The sequence below is a fragment of the Eufriesea mexicana genome, unplaced genomic scaffold, assembly GCF_001483705.2.
Source record: "Eufriesea mexicana isolate 0111107269 unplaced genomic scaffold, ASM148370v2 scaffold4744748238, whole genome shotgun sequence".
In the NCBI taxonomy this organism is placed as follows: Eukaryota; Metazoa; Arthropoda; class Insecta; order Hymenoptera; family Apidae; genus Eufriesea; species Eufriesea mexicana.
Window position 1 is genome coordinate 116,489 of NW_016907970.1, and position 18,536 is coordinate 135,024.

General features: G+C 33.7%; 1 protein-coding gene across 3 annotated transcripts in view; it reads right to left on the reverse strand.

The window, feature by feature from the left end:
- Positions 1-18,536, reverse strand: part of ZnT63C (solute carrier family 30 member 1) — a 121,794-nt gene that overhangs the window by 10,778 nt on the left and 92,480 nt on the right. For all 3 annotated transcript variants that reach the window (XM_017903879.1, XM_017903863.1, XM_017903871.1), the window contains exons 4-6: positions 18,189-18,450; positions 12,646-12,763; positions 7,800-8,015 (exon numbers count right to left, since the gene is read on the reverse strand). In XM_017903879.1, the coding sequence (XP_017759368.1) occupies positions 7,800-8,015; positions 12,646-12,763; positions 18,189-18,450 (596 nt within the window). The remainder of the gene's footprint in view (positions 1-7,799; positions 8,016-12,645; positions 12,764-18,188; positions 18,451-18,536) is intronic.

The following is an 18,536-nucleotide window of genomic DNA, read 5'->3' on the forward strand; positions in this document are numbered from 1 at the left end:
TTGTACCCGAATCGTAGCGTATTCACCGCTGCGCTGTGTTTAACAATTGTGAATTAAACTTTTAAATCCATTCTCGTGTTTGATTTTCGTCGAATTTTTATCCTTCCATAGCATTTGAAAATGTTAAACTTATTCTCATCTTTGACACTTTTCCATGAAAACTAACCTCGCACCATTTTCAAATAACTTTTACCGCTTGTTTGCGCGATTTCTTCTTTTAAATTTGGTCGCTTATTTTTGACACTTGTCCCTCAGAGGACCAAATCTGGGCTTATTATAAGCTTCTTTTCTCGTATCTCATCATTTGCACCGTTATTTCCATCGATTCCCGGTCTGGCATTCACTCCCTTTGAACTTTCGTAATCAAATTACCAATGCCTCAAAAAAACTGTTTTCTCGGCGATATGGTATAATATAATATAATAAATATAACAAACTACAATGATGCGATGTATTAGAATGGTATAACTGTTCTAATGAACACTCTTTGTCCCGAAAGAAGGCGAGCATTCGAATTTCATATTCAGACTTTCCAATATGTTCCTTTGTAGCACACGTGATTTGTGATAATTAATTAATATTTATTGAAATACATCACAATTTATCGAAAACTCGAGTAAGATTATTCGATAGCATGAACTTCGGTAGTAAAATATCATTACTTCGATGTTATTCCAATTGGACAAAAAAAGAATTTAAACAATTTGAGGTGAGTTGAGTTCGCGAAGAAAATAAAAAAACTAGTATACAAACCCGGAATTGTAGACTAGAGAAAAATTTCTTTCTAATTAGTTTTTCCACTACGTAAAATTTTAAACGTCTTTTTTTCCAAACAAAATTTTTCGAACTGGTCCAGTTTTTAAATTAGAAAATATACTCTTTGTGTGTAGAAACTCTGTGATATGCTGAATTTTTTCAAATTTTTTCGTTTCTAAGAGATGCAGAATGGTGAAAAATTGTGCTTTACTTTAAAGGAATTAAAATAATGACTAAGAAAATTATTAGAAACAAATTTTTTCTTTCACATTCATAGATCCATTGTTTTGAAAATTGCGTACACTTTAAAAACGGAAAAGAATATTTTTCGAGAAAAACTATGAAAAGAAAGATGGCACGTACGCTCATAATGTTATATTTGCATTAAAAATGGCATTTTTTATATTTTAAGATTTATTATATTACGAAATGTCGAAGGTCAGAGATCCTTTTGTTTAATTTAGTATTGTAGGCCATAGGAATTCAAAAATCCCGGCTATAACGCGTCAGCAACCAATAACAAAAAACGTTAGGAGTATCGTTAGGCTGTAGGCGCTGCGTGTCTCGTGCGAGAGTCGCGATTTAACCGTATTACTGAATAGTGCGTAGGAGGAGAGAAATACTGTACTTATATTTTGTACCGTCTCATATTATTAAATATGATAATAAAATTATGAAATATATATGAAATATATATATATATATATATATATCTGTTCGTTTTTTACTGTATTTATAAAAACACGTGTCCGTCAATTCAATCCAACAAGTATTAAGAAGATCATAAAAAATAACCTGTTCTAATTCTCCTACACTGGAACATCTCCGTAAGTTTGATAGTTGTAAACATATTGTACAAGTTGTTCTGTAAAATGTACAAGTTGTTCTGTCAACTGTACAAGTTTATTAAAAAAAAAAACCGACAGTACGAATTTTAATAATGTAAAAATACATTTGTAGAATAAGTGTCTCTCGGCCTAAACAAGGCTGATCTTGAGACAGCGACATATTGTAGATTTATGATAGTCCCGAAACATTTGGGAAAGTCGCAGATGTGTTTGGCAGATGTGTTTCGCAGATGTCGCGTCCAACCCCCGAACAATCATTAATGACTAAATTGCCATCCATCTGGACATCTCGTTTCTCGATATCTGGCAAGTTCAATGTCAGTGGACCTTAACTACAAGAATCGCAACATAATAAAGTCATCCTAATTAAAGAGAGATGGGAAGAGAGAGAGAGAGAGAGAGAGAGAGAGAGAGAGAGAGAGAGAGAGAGAGGGGTGGGGGGGAGTGAATAGGGTTAGAAGGGGTTGTAGAAGACAATTGGGTGCTTCTTCTTTGTTTAGTCGTGAGTGATTCCTGCGTGCTTAGTGCACGAGATAAGAATATTAACGTTAACAGAAAAGCTATAAATTTGAACGCTATTTTCAAAAATTCAATAAATAGACTAGAAGTACACATAATTACTATAACATGTAACTTTATGTATTTTTTACTACAGCTGGGTTATTATTGTACGTGCATATGTAAATTGTGAGGTGACTCGAAAAATAAAGATTCAGCGATGACAGGTCCGGATATTGCGACAACTAAGGTTACATATTTTTCCTTCGTAGTCAATATCGAATATTGACAGCTTCTGATTAAAAAATCTCATTTCGCGACTGTCGCGAATATCTTTCAATAATTGTAGTATGATATGTCTAAAAGCATGAAGCTCGACAAAGTCCTGTCCTGAAGTCATTTCAACGGTATTTAAATTCCTTAAGAATGTCTTTGTCATATTATATATGACAACACGTAATTCCTGGGGTTTGCGTTTTGTCACGGGTGGAATAATGGAGGGAAAATATCTTTTGATGATTTGAAATCTTTCGAAATTTACATTCCTTTCTCTATGTTTTTCTTTAATTATTTCAAAGAGATGAAACATGAAGCTATCTTGACGTTTCTCAACTCCAAGCTTTCTAAAAATTATATAACAATTTAATATCGTTAAATCTAAAAGATGTCCACCTAAATATCCTTGCCCAAACATTCGACGCAAATATTCAGATATAAACGAAAGATTATAATCTGTATATGTATATACAACATTTCAGCTGTGAATGGAGTTTAGTTACGGTGTGCATTTGTACGATATATGTACGACATAATCGCGCAAGGAGTTTAGGACACGTGGAATATATGTACGATGAAGTTGTGAGGAGAATCTGAGAGAGTAACTACCCAACGAACTATAAAACAATAAAAATGGTCTTATCCTAAAATATGATAGGACAACTTTAGTTTAATTTAGTTTAGTTAATCAAAATGTGATTATAAAATCTCAAACATTTCCAGTTACGATAATTTTAGCGATAATTGTCTCCATTGTAAAATTTCACCTCTGAATTTCACCTAGAGTTTTACGAATAGCTGAAATATTCGTGGATCAGTCTTCCTGGTACAATGAGCTGTTAAGGCGATCTTAGTACGCCTAATTATAAGCGTAGAAATTTTCCTTAGGCTCGAAAATGTGTCACAATTCAAGGGCCACGTGCTATAGCATTAATCGAATTATCTGATACCCAATAGAAAAGGTACTGTTCCACAAGGTTATCCTGGACAAAATCTCTCGAAGGTAAAATTTTCCTACAATTATGGGATGAAAATACATTGAAAATTATCGAACCGAGCATAATACCGAATTACTTTGAAATTTCGATGCCGGCGATTCACGCCGCGGTTCAGATATCGGTTCATCGTTAAACTCTAAAACATAAATTCTGAATATCTCACATGTCACAAATAGGCGCATAAAAATTACTGATATAATATATAAGTTTGAGTTAAAGCTTTGCAGTCTTTGTATTTATCAATAAGAAAATAAATAAAGAATCATGAGATAAAGAACACTTGAATAATTCGCTATTTCTGTTCGTGAAATACGTGATATTTTACATGCTGTATCGAACTCATAACTCACGTTGCATGAAACTGTGTAAACTAATCACAGAAACAGTCGTCATATACCCAAAATGTGTTACCATATTATAAAGTGAAAATTAAAACGAAGACTTAAAATAATAACGGGAGACGCAGAGAACCTTATCAGTTTTGCAAAATGTCATATACGATAAAAGAGGAAACGCTGAAGAATCGTATTTATAAATGAGAAAAGATCAAATGATTAGCTCTGATAATTCGATGTACCATAATGAACTGTTGGGAATAACTTGTTCGAGTAATCTGCAAAAGAAATGGACAATTTCAAAATATTTACGAACTAACTGAATGTCTTAAAGAAGAACAGAAATGATCACATAATGATATTTCAGGATTGCTTCATTTTTTACCGAAACGCTTTTCTTTATGTCAATATTTACAGCTAGTTCTAAAGAAGCAATCAGCAAATTCGAGACGAGTATAATTTTCGCATACAGATAAGGCTCGATAATTCCTCCATTACATATTGTAGGAATGATAAACGAGGGACGCTCGTTTATTAGGGTAAACTGTCCTCGCCTGGAATTTAGGTCTAGAGGACCCGTTAGTATCTGGCTGCCAGATGGGCCGTAGGAGGTCGGGGCCAGGCCACGCGAGGTGACCTCCACTCTTGACCTAGGGGTAGAGGGAGCTTCTTCTCCTTCAGAGAGGCGCTTGTCTTCTGGACGGGCTTTAAAAGGGCCCGTTCAGGAAGACACAAGGATAGTTACAGTTAGAGTTCGAGGACAGGAGAGTTAGAGCGAGAGTTACAGTTACGAGTACAGTAAGAGTCAGCGAAAATCAGTCTGTAGACAGCTCACCCAGTAATAAACGATACTGTTATTGTTAACCTAAAACAGCGTTTTCGTACCTTTCGTGTCGAACCTGCCATTCGGTAAATTCCTACAATATGTTACTCTCCTTTTTGTTTATATTGTACGTAGATATCAATCGGTTTTATGCTTTTCGATCATTTGAATTTCGGAGGTTGTTTTGAACTCTCGGTCAGTTCGTTCGAATCAGTACGGATCATTTGTGGTTGCACGTGACGTTGCAAATTGTTGTATTTCTTCTTTGACGTATTTTGTTCCTGAATTTTTACATAGAGTTTCTCCGTTGGTTTATCATGGAGCAGCAGTAATTATTCTCGAGGCTTTATTTTTAAGCTTTTAAACGATCATCGGATTACTTTTCTTGGTAAATTCCCAAAGTTGTATGCTATACGTCTATATGGATATAATAGCTATTTTATATACAAATATCTTGTTCTCTGATATAAGAAGAGATTTCTATCCCAAAAGCCACTAGAAACTTCACAGTTTTAGATCTAACTGTTTCCTTTTCGTTCCTATGTCATTTTTCCATGTTAATTTCTTCGCGTAGGTGGATGTTAAGATACCTGAGCCTATCTGCCTTAGCAAGATTTTCGTTATTTTCCGTACGATTTCGTTCAATTACGTAGAATTGAAGTATCACCCACGCATGTGACTGCAAGCATATTTTCACTACGTGGCAGATCTGGTATAAAAATTTAATATAGGAGAGGTCCTAATGTTACCTAATACTTCCCTGAAGAACGACAGCTGATATAAAATTATACACTTCTTGGTGAAATTACCGTTTCGATCGACATAAAAGTATCTTTCGTTTAGATAGAACTTATTTAAATTGCAATAGCTATACGGCAGGTCTTTCTTTGATTTTATATAGTAGTCTCGTGTGCGAAAAAAAAATAGAGAGAATTCTTCTGCTTTAGGCGGATAGATTTTATTTAAAACTGTGACAAGTTAAAGTAATATATGTAATAAAAAATATTGAAAGACATTAGCAATACATCTGACGAATTGTGAAAATATAGAAATCGCAAATAACAAAACTGCAAGTTGTCTGAAACATTGCATCCCAGGTTGTAGGAGAAAAAATGATTATAGAATCGACATCAATTAGAACATATATTTGTGAAAATCCTATGTCAGTCGTTAAAGGAAAAAGCGTAAGAAAATAATTTTTGAATCCACTTAATTCTCATTTTTGTTTATTATGTTATATACAAAAATAATAGATTCAATTTGTGATGTATTCTTTATAATAATATACATTAAATTTCTTTTTTTCTAACAAAGATGAAAAGATATCTGTCGTTTGAAAAATTGTTGCAAAATGTTACGAAAATAACATAGCGCAGTTAGATATTTTTTTACGAAGCAAGCGTATTTAAATATTCAATCATCGATTTCGATGTAATTTGGCACAATTGTCGAGAAACTAAAAATATTCGACCGAAATTTTATTTTCTTCCTTTTTTTCTTTTTCTTTATCTTTTTTTTTTATTTTTTTATTTGCTTCGAACTGAATTGACGAGATGAAGGCCGGCTTTGAACTACAAATGATAAAACATTACATTAAATGGGTTATATTGTCCAAATAAAAAATACGTGCGATAGCATTGCGATTTGATATATGTTTGGATAAAGTAGTTTCCAAATTTCAAATCTGTTCACATTATATGCCAAACAGTATACTTGTGCATTGCGCATTGTGATTAAATTATACGCACAAATCATATCCTTTTACGATATCTTCGAGTAATTATCTTACGTAAAAATTGATATACCTTAGGTAAGGCTTATAATTCTTTAAATGTTTAAACTTAGGTATCACACAGACAACACGCAAAGCCTTTTCGTAGTAGATCGAAGAAGTAATTAGATATGGTACAAATTACACGTCATGACTACCAAAGTAGTAGGTATTTCCGAAAGCAATGATTTTACGTCACGTGCATTTTATAGAAACTAAGCTATGGCAGCTAGGATAGGTCAGCAACAAAATAAGTTCACGGATTTTCAAACTTTTGTTTTCTTTTAAATACGACTTTTCAAACATTTCTCAAACATAACTGTCAATAATTATAAACGAGTAATTGTAATTCAATGACACTGTTTCGTATATGTAAATAGACACGAACATTCATGTATGTAGAATATTGATATACAACATGTAATTTAGATAAAGTTGAACAAAGAAAGCGTTTGATTAAACAGTGATATATACATATATGAAAATTAAACACCATTTAACGAGTTTAAAATTGTCAATTAAACCTCTTCTCCTCCTTGATAATGCTCCAGCTCACTCTACTACCCTTACAAATGACGATATTTAGATTATGCTTTTACCACCTAACGTTACATCCTTGGTAACCTAAAGTCGAACCTAAGGATCGACAAATAATAATTAATTTCAATAATGTTACGGGAGAAAATTACTTGCAAAAATACTTGGAGCATCGATAAGACAGAATAAAAAATTGATCAAAGCCCCTAAACCAATTGGCATGAGAGACACTGCTTACATAAAAGCATTTATTTTCGAAGAAATGTTATGAGGGATATTTCGTACATCAGGAAGAAAACTATAAAGATAAATGACAGAGATGAATATTTAATAGATGATAATATTCTACGGAATGAATTATTAATAGACTATGAAAATGTCGCGGTAGATAGGCAAACAGCAGTTACGGAAGATAAAAAACCATTCAAACCAGAGAATACACGGAATTTGGAAGAAGGCAGCAATGATAAAGGCAGAAATGATGCCACAACGGACCGATGCATTGCGATGAAAAGAAAGTCTACTGTATCTGAAATACCAATATGTTTATATATAAATGAATTCAATTTTCATACGTTAAAAGAGTATGTAGTATTCGATTTTTAAAAATTGGAAGGTTATCTTCTCTTTTTGAAAAATATTGCAAATATAAAAACTATTATCATGTTGCTAATAAAATATATTACGCATCATCACTTTCCACGTAGAGTTAAAACTCTTGTACCGCGATATGTATTTTAGACATATGACAATTGTTTTACAGAGACTACTTTAATACTTTCACGTTTAATGTACTTTTAACCTATAAAATAAACTAATATCTAAATGAAGAAAGAAAAAGACCGTAATATATGTGTCCCTCTTGGAAGCAAGTAAATTTCTTTTCGCACATGTTTACAATTCGAATAACTTACACAAAAATATATGTATATAATAGAGTACATATGATTTACTTACATCAATAAATTCTGGCTGTATCGTTGTAGAATGTATACCCTCGTTATGAAAAAATTCTTTCACTTGCTCTGCAATTTTCATATATTCTGACAAGTTTCTGCATCTTATATGTGCGGAAGCAATAATCCGATCACCAGCTAATTGCCATACGTGAAATTCATGTACAGCCAAAACACCATCAACGTTTTCTAGCAGACGCTGTTGAATGACATCGACCTAAAACAACATGTTTTTATTAGCACATTATGTTGTTAAATCAACCGAAGATACAATGCAGATATGCGTTGAAGAACTGAAGACAAACGAGGAAACTTTGTACAGATTAAATTTTCAATTTCAAACTTGGTGATAATAAAACTCCATTACGCAATAATGGAATTTCTATCGTGTTCCATCCACACTGATGGTACATGGGAAATACAGTACTGGACAAAAGTATTGGCACAGCATGGTTGTTGCAGTACAAATGCTTATAAATACTATACAAAGTGATTTGAAGGAAAAACTTTTTGACATATTCATTTATTATCTATTCTAATTTATTACATAGTAGAAGCAATAACATAAATACATTGATTTACGAAATAATAAGAAAAATGCATTTATTGAACATTTTATGGGTGAACAAAAGTATTGGCACACTCAAATAAAAACGTTTAAAAATGGCTTGAAATTAAATATTATATAAATGTTCAATAAATATAATTTTTGTTATACATTTTTGTTATTATTTCGCGAATCAATGCATTTATATTATATACTATGTAATAAAACCAGAATGGATAATAAATGAATATGTGAAAAAGTTTTTCCCTCAAATTACTTTGTTTAGTATTTATAAACACTTGGACAAGACAACCATGCTGTACCAATACTTTTGTCCGGCACTGTATGTACGACTGGAATGGGTAGGGCCTTGAAGGAGTGTCGGGAGTGTTTGAACTTGGAAGAAAGGTGACCGCGCGCAAGAGGATCGAATTAGATGTGTATGACAGAGCCGAGTGCGATAGACGAGCGGAAGTAAGTTTCTGAGTGCGGCAGTCAGCCAGTTTTAAGAAAGAGATCAGAAGAGCTGTTTCATCATAGCTAGTCGCCGTAATTCTATTTATAAGCTTATTTTATTCTATTAACCCTTTCGCTACGGGCGGACTCGCCGCCGCGGTACTCCCGCAGAACGAGCCACCGCGACGAAACTGTGCACACGGTGCGCGAGACCGATCGTCGCCGACCGAGAGGCATTTGGTTTTCTGAGTATTGAGGTCCGTAATAAACAAATAATGCAAAACAAAATACTCGCGCTGCATGTCCAGAGTGAGATGGTTGATGTGCAATAAGTGTAGATGCTCGTCGTATGTGCAATACGCGGCCGTAGCAGCGAAAGGGTTAAAAAGCCAACGATACTATCTTAACCCTTTGCGGACGAGCACCACATATATGCCTTTTGTGGCAGCCATCAGTTTGGCCGAGGAACGCGTATATGCGTTTGACGAAAACAACCGATAAGACCGAAGGACACGTAAATGTGTCCCACGTAAACCGCGTTACTATAGCCGAGAAAGACAAATATGCGCCCGCTGTTTCGGTTCTAGGACCCTCACGTCCCAAGTTAAGTGGTGGACTGTTTTAAGTCTTTATTGTAAGCGTCGCTATGAATGAAAATCGCGTTTAACCCTTTCGCTACTACGAGTGACCTATAGTCGATCTCCATAAAATGCCACGTATTGTACATACGACGAGCATATGCAGTTATTGCACTTGAACTATCTCACTCTGGGCATGCAGCGTGAGTATTTTGTTTTGCTACAGTATTTTAGTATTTTGTTATATTTGTTTATTACGGACCTCAATACTCAGCAAACCAAATGCCTCTGACGATCAGTCTCGCTGACTGTGCACTGTTTCGTCGCGGCGGCTCGTTCTGTGGGATTACCGCGGTGGAGAGTTCGCCCGTAACGTATATTTAATTCCAAGTTATTTTTAAACGCTTTTATTCGAGTGTGCGAATACTTTTGTCCACCCATAAAATGTTCAATAAATGCATTTTTCTTATTGTTTCGTTAATCAACGTATTTAAATTATTGCTTCTACTATGCAATAAACTAGAATTGATAATAAATGAATATGTGAAAAAGTTTTTCCTTCAAATCAATTTGTTTAGTAGTTATAAGTACTTGTACTACAACAACCATGCTGTGCCAATACCTTTGTCCAGCGCTGTATATATTTATTCTAGCACTTCGTTTAATCAAATGCAAACATTTTATTCCTTTTTTGTAACCAAACAATCCAGATTTATATTTATCGCTATGTACAACTTTTTTCGAGATCAAAATAGATCGATTAATTTATCTTTTATGGGTGACTTTTTGTAGCAAATATTGCATTATCCTCTCCATTACTTCACGACATACAATACATACAATAGTCGATTCAACTTGGTATTTCTTTGGGGTCCAATTGTTGTCCCTTTCTCTGGTATAACGCTTACAGTTACGACCTACATTTACCATAATATTAAACTTAATGTCTTTAATTCGGATTATTACGCCAGTACTACTTGCATCATAATTTGTGACATCTTTACGCTTAAGTATTCGAAATTTCAATATTCAAAGATGATTAATTCTCAAATTTACAATAAGAATTGTCGGAAAATGCAAACAATTTGACGACGAGACTAAAGCTACGACCACGCTACATAGTATAACATTGTTATGCAACAAATTTGATATATAACATATTACTAGAATTCATTAACACCAGTTCGCCTACAATATCGCGTGAGATTCATTTGGAAAAGGAAAATGGGTCAAACATGAGTGTCACACGTGGTTTATAGATGGGGCCCAAAGTAAACGACACGGGTCATGGTGAATTTTCGTCGATGTCTTTCTGTCTTTGTTACGTGTTATTTTTCGCCACGTTAATACGAAATGGCTCGGAGTGTAAACCGTAGGACAAGGGGTCAAAATGCTATGTAAGGCGCTATGTAAGAAAAGTGCTATATAACAAACGTAGCAAAACTTTATGACATGCTAGAAAATATAAATAAAAATGTTCGAATGAATTTAAAAAATCAAAGAAGATTACATTACATAGTTTATCCAACTGTAATAAAAGACACAGAGGATGGGAACGAGGGTCAAAGTAGTTTAACACTGTTCGGGGTGAGCTTGAAATATTATCAAACTCTAAAGTCTCGAAATGTTGTTTAAAAAAAAACTCTGGTAATGCTTCGATAACTCGTGCAAAAATGTTGGATGAGAAATCATTTAATACAGTAGGGTACGATTAACCAAGTCGAGAGGAGTAATGCAGTGTAAAGAAGAAGCTGAAAAAGTACAGTACATCGAGCCGTAACACTTGAGACTCGACACTTCAAACATTTCTTAATTTTTATATTATCTTGCTAAAAGTGTTATAAATGAATTACTGATTTACTCTTCCCATTAAAATAAATCCAAACGATTGATGACGTGATAGAAATCAGACTATTTTTAACTACGATAATTCACTTGATGCGGGCAGCAAAATGATACGTAATAATATAATAAAATAATCTGATTTATGCGATGTTTGCGTAGTTCCCGTTAATGTACTTGTGAATCTCATCTCTAGCAAGATACGTGAAAAAATCTCTACCGCTATATTGTCTTCTAGCTAACAACGATAGTCGTATCCAAAATCTCCGTTTACGTCTATTTTATCTTGTAGACAAAATTATATAGCATACTACGACTAAAACCATGTCAACGTTTCGCGACATGACGAATACTGACCACATCACAGGAAAATAGTTACACGTAATTTACTCTTTCTATACCAGATATAATATAACATTAACGGAACAAAATTTACTGCCATATACACGATTATACGACTTGTTCTTAATAGCAATCAAAAATTGTCTTCAAACAATTAAGAACATTTACGAATATATACAAAAGCGTATAATGAAAACCGTAAGAAGCCTATCAAAAACTTACTTAAAATCGTACTATGGTGCATAAGTCACCAGGTCATTGGAGTTCATGCGTTGTATTCAGTAGAAATTATTTAAAAAATATAAATATATAGTAAAGAAAATCAATAAATAATTTATTATGAATTTAATTATAATAATTCATGTTAATGATATTATATGATATTGTAGAATATTTTACATCCTAAGGAACCTAGTAGTGAAAAGAATGAATGTATAGTCTTAGGTTTAAGCGAATGCATGGGAACGCTTGGGCCGTTCTCCAAAAACAGCCTCGCGTTTAGCCCGAGCGTTCGAGGCTAATGACCGTGACATATGCGGAAGAACGAGTGACCGCGTGCAAAGGCATGCATAGTATTCAAGGTCGTGGATGGTGTGTGTGGAAGAGGATCGAGTGGAAAAAATATTTATGGCAGTTTCAAATGCGAGCGAAGAGTGAAAGTCTAGGTCTGCATTTGAAAGTTTAGGGTACGTGGCCCATCGGGGGCAAGGTTACGAGTTGTGCGTGGGAAATGCATGATACAGGAAAAGAGCATGAGCTTGAAAGAAGAGAAAATGCTAGTTTAAATAAGAGCAAAGGATGCGAGCGAGGGCAGTGTCCAGTTGTTAGAGTCAGTGTTATTTATCAGTTATCAGTAGATAGCGTTTGAATAGAGTGTGTTTTGGAATAGATAGCGCGTGTTACCGAGTAGTAGAGTTAGAATTAGTGTCAGAGTGTGTACAACGACAGGTCATCTTTTGTACTTCCAATCATATTATAGCATTATTTATTAATCAGAGATTCTGTGCAAGTGTTTTGGCGCTTTCTTAACAACCTCGTCCGTTTCTTACAATATCGTACAATTTAATAACGATTCAAGTTACCTGGATATGTGTAGGTACAGTCTGTAGTAAAATTAGCGCTGATTCTTGTAGTAATGGCCATACTGATCGTAGAATAAGAATAACTAATAAAAGCGAGAGAGCTGGATCAATGTAAAATCTGTAAAGAAAAAGAAACGTCGTCATAAAAATAAAATCATGATGTAGATGAACAATTATTATATATTTATTTAATAAGGTCCGAAATATTCTCAATAATATTATTATTTCCAGATAGATTTCATTATGTATTTGAAATACCTTAATTCTGTTAGATGTATCAGTGCAATGTTAGTATGTTTTACATCCATAAATGATGAAATACCAAAATATATTGAAATTTGAACGAAGTATATTGTATATTGAAAATTGAACGAAGAGTCATATTTAAAATCAGCTGCAGCGTAAATGCGTTATAATTAATTATCACCGCAAATAGAGGGGGGATTCTACATGAAAAACTATACATTAAAAGATAAGTAAGAAGCTATATAATAAGTTGAATATAACGTAATATTTTCATTCAGATCCTCGATTCTAAAGGAAAATATTTTTTCTATTATTAGTTAATTTTGTCCCTATTCGTATTTATCGGCATTGGAAACACCAACAAATAACGATACAATTTATATTAATTATTTAAGTTGTTATAAAAATTGCTAATAATATACAAACAACGATGAATATCCAAGATTATAATTAATATAATTAAATTATAATTAATAACATCGACACACTCCGTTTAACCAGTTACGTACTATAATTTAATCGTGAAAAATCATGTATTGGAAACGTATTTAATTTTATTTCATCATCTATACCACTATAACTCCATTCCATTCACGATAAAATTGCACAAAAATTTTTGAATTTTTCCAAGTTTTATGCATTGTTAAAACACGTTAAACATAATTTTGGTCGTATGATAACTGTAATATATAATTCTAATATTCGACAAGAACTTATGACAAGTCATAATGTTACTACGTTATCGTAGTGCAAACGGTTAAGGGACGAGTAAATCAGAAATAACGTAAAAGTCATCCTTTCTATCTTTGGTACAGGAAATAGTAAGGAAACTCAAATATGGCTGTATCTGTAAACCTTTGATTAAATAATCTTTATATCGCAAACGAATCATCGTTTTAATATACTCTATGCGTTAGAATAAAGAGAGATATTGTTCTGGAATTTTCAAAGGATACATAGTTGAAAGGGAATATCAAAATTCTAAAAATTACATACATATCAGTTTTTATGTGACAACTACCTTATGAGCTTAACTTAAAAAATTTGAAGCTAGACTCCAATTCGAGTGCAAAATCGATACACAGAGTGTTTAGGGTTTGGAGTTTCGCACTCAATTATTTCCTAAACTATAGTTCGTTTTAAAAAATTCAAATAAAAACTTATCCTACTTCGAGAGAAACATAGTATAATGGTCATTAACTTCTGCTAGGTGAACGTGTACGTTAATATAGCATATTTTTTTGTATGTAAGCACATAGTACATTACAAAGTGAATTCATTGATCTATAATATTAATAATACACTTGTGAAAAAATTGTTAAGTGTTGACTACTCGATCTCCCCCGCCGCGCGCGTTCAATGAAAATTAAAAGTCTTTCCAAAAGCGAACGCTTCGCTAATCGATAAGAGTTTTTCGTAAAAACGTTTCCAAGTTTCTTTAATTAATCGTCCTGAAATAAACAGAATGTCCTGCAAACGTACCCCGATGGTCCATGTGTAATAAACGAATTATCCCACTTCTGAATTGTAATAAACGAATAATTCCACTTCCGAAATTGTAAGGGGGTCTCTAATGATCTAATTATCTAATTATCTAATAGTCAGAACCGGCCGAATATTCTCTAACGTAAAACTCTCTAAACGGAACACTCTAAAGGCACTGTCTAACGAAACTCACCCGAAGGAACTGTCCCAAAGGAACTATCTCAACTCTCTCTATCTTCCAGAGCGGGCCCTTTTAAGCCCGTCTGGAAGGCAAGGACCTCTCCCGAAGGAGAAGAAAACTCCCCCCACGTAACGCTCTGGGGTGGAAGGGATTCCTCTTTCAGGTTAGGCTCTCCGAAGGGTCACCCACACGGGGACCCTTCCCGAGAGGTGCCCGCGGACGCGTGAACCCCAGTTTAAATGGGGAAAACCAGGGTTGCGCCAGGCTACCTCACGTGACCTGGCCCCGACTTCCCGAGACTCGTCTGGCCGCCAGACTCTAACGGGACCTCTATACCTGGCGAAGTCTAAAGATATCCTACATTCTTACACATGTATGTTCTTAATATTTGGAATAATTAAATAAAATGTTTTACAATCTTTCATATATTAAAGTGTGTAACAAAATTCGGAAAATTGCTTTAGTTGGTTCAGTAGAAAAAAGATGTTAAAAAATAACCTATTTTTAGTCTTCTAAAGGAACCTCTTAAACTTTTCACTCAAACCGTGTAATATCTTAGGTATTATATTAAACAGGTTTTAATACGTATAATGTAGAAACGATTTGACATGGACAATAAAAAATATAAGGAAAAATAAAAGAGGAAAATATATGACAACTGTCTGTAATTAGTTATTTTTAGATTGAAATTGTACAAAATTTCATAAAAGTCAGCAATTAACGCTCCAATGTGATTTATTATTAGGAAATTTCATTTTGTGATAGCTGCAATGAGAAAATTTAAAATTTAAAATTTAAAATTTAAAATATCTAAAACATCTAAAATATTTCAACAAATTGCGATGTTGTTTTCGATTGATTTAAATTCGACGTGTAGTAGATGACGTGGTTGCTTAGAGGTTATGTAGAACGATTGTCACGTGTATACAGAAGAGTGAGTTTAAGAGAGAGCGTTGATTTATTAATAACGTTAATATGGTTAAGGCTTAAAAATTTCGTAAGAGTGCGTATAATTTATTTCAAATACACATACGTATACCTGATATTTAATTCGTTAACAAGTAAAATTAATATATCTGGGGAAGTAGAAATGTTTTTTAGATTCAAAGAAGACCCAAAAGGAGCCGAAATATCGATCAATATCAAATTATAGTCTGGTGAAGATTATACCTTATTGTTAGTGGTATAACCGAAATTTACTTTTTCCAAGATAAAGACGATAACTTACCACGAATAACAACCGTATAGCGATAAACAACTTTCTATTGTTAAAATTGAACGATAATGCTTTAACCAATATATAGTTTAAAGAAATAACCAAAGAAGCTACAACTTTATTGCGCTCAAATTTCAAAGATAAATTTTATTCATAAAATATCGATGTTAATTCGAGATCTTGCGATATAATTGCTACGTTTCTAGGACCGCACGTCCCAAGTGGGAGACTGTTTTATTACTTTATTGTCAGCCATAGCTAAGTGCAACTCGAGGACACTCGTGTCAGTCACCTGACCAATACCGGCTGAATATGTTTAAACATCTACCACCACTGAAAGACGTCGAAACTCATACACACCTTACTCATAACCAATAGAAAAACACGCATCCACTATTCACATTTCATACCAACCGAAATCAGAGCACATGCAAATTTATAAAACCACTGAGACCAAAGTCGAACGGGCAGTCCACGATCAATCAGTTGAAATGGAAGTGAGTCCGCACACAACATCACGCAAAATCAGTTCAAATCGAGAAGAGTTGCATAATTAATCAGTTGAAACCCTAACCTGGTCTATTTCAATTAAGTAAGAATAGGACAAATCCCTTGAGCACTATCGCATCAGCATAGTGGACATTACAATCCCGCAAAACTTCGAGAGTGAGAGTTGCAGTGATCGGGATGCAACATTCTCTTTTATGGCCTTTTTACGTTTAGGGTCCTTAAACCAACGATACTACATATGTTTACCACCTCTGCTTTCAAGTCGATTTTCACCTTTTCAATGTGAACGATAAAAAAAAGTACGGGTAAAATATTTTTGGCTATTCTACAATTGTCCAAAATTTCATACAAATCGGCGATTAAATATTTCGGTATGTTCCTTTGTAAGTAAAGCTAACATGATTCCACTATCTCTTGGGATTAGAAAAAAAAAAAAAAAAAAAAAAAAAAAAAAAAAGAAAAAAAAACAAGTAAGCTTGATCTACGCAATTTCGCAAGCAGCATTAACCATTAATCGAGCTTATCGAATTTTAATTATCAATAAGGAACCTGTCTCGACCAATCGACATAAGGATACACGAGTGCTTAGAAGCTATTGGGATACCATTTCCAAACATCAGAGTAAGAAGACAATTTAAGATCCCCCCCTTGAAAGATGTAATCACCGAAAATGATCCAAGGTGGTAACTTATGCGAGAATGAAAGAAATCCGAAATCGGGGCTAGCTGAGGTACAGCTATTCGATAATACTGATAGAAGTGTATAACAATATATACTTTCCGTAGATGAACCATTCCAATGTTCGAATGAAACAGATGCAACACTTAACAATACAATTATCTGCATATTGGACAAATGGTGACCACTATTTTCACGGTACTAGTGGTAACGTGAAGTCAAAATGACTTCGTATCGTCAGTAATGACGAATACTGTACGATACTTGTATTGTACAATACAATAGTTACTATTAACGATACGGAGTCAATCTGACGTAATCACCACTCTAAGGTTAAAATAACTCGTGTAAATTATATGCCATTCTAATGGTATTTTAAAATATAAAACAACCTGAGAAACATAAATATATTATTCAGAGAACGAAGATCGAATCCCTTACAATTAGCTGAAGAAATACTAGAGATGCTGTTTACGTATAATACAAAAAATACTAGAACGAAAAATAGAGATTCAACTGTGAAAATACTATTGGACACAACAAGGTAGGACTTTATCCATAAAGACACGTTAATTTATCTTCGCAACATGTTCGTTATAATAAACTCGAAATAATTAGTAAAAGCAAAATTGAAACAATATTCGAAAAGAGCCTAACCAATACTAGCTCCAAATAGAAAGGAACAGGTTATATTAACGAAGTTAATTGTAAGAACTGGTCACAGTAACTGCATCCACGTTCGCTTAATCAAAAATAAAGAACCTGAGAAACGTGAGATACTATGTGAGAGAAATCACGATGAAACGTCTTCTATCCGATTACCCGATCGATTACTCAAACCGAGGAAGACAAAACAAAATTTGCAATGACCTTAGGAATGCAGTCGATAAAAAAAAAGGCATCGAACTCCTTACGAATATACAAGAGACTATAACAAACGTTAATTCAATTCAAGAAATATAGTCCAAACAATTAACATAATTCATAGCGATTTGTAATAGCATAAACTGTACAACATTGACATTCTTAACGTCGTTAATCACCCTCTCCTATATGATGCGATGTTAAATAGATAAAAAAAGAAAAGAAAAAATTAATAACTATAAAGAAGAGCAAATAAAATGATAAAATGGTTTAACAACGATTTAAAACCATTTGTAATTGCTTATTTGCATATGTCTCTTCTATGCACGATGTTATAAGATATGCTGTGCAATATTTAATTACCTGTATTCCCACTTCGTCAACCAAACAATTAAAGCAGATACTATTACAATCACAGATCCTAGTGCATCCGAGAACACATGAAGAAATACACCGCGCATATTCATTTGGCTTGCATCATGTGTGTGACCATATGTCCTCTTCACTTGAGGCGTAGATGGCCTATAAGTTTCATTATTTTCATTGTCATCCGTTCCTACTAGAGCACTCAATCGGTTATGACTTCGAGATATGCCATGTGAATGTGCGTGAGAACTTCTATGATCTGCAATCAAAATTGTGTTATTACATACATATTACAATGAAAGTTTCTCAATAATCGCAAGAATATTTTTAACGTAGTCTTTTTCA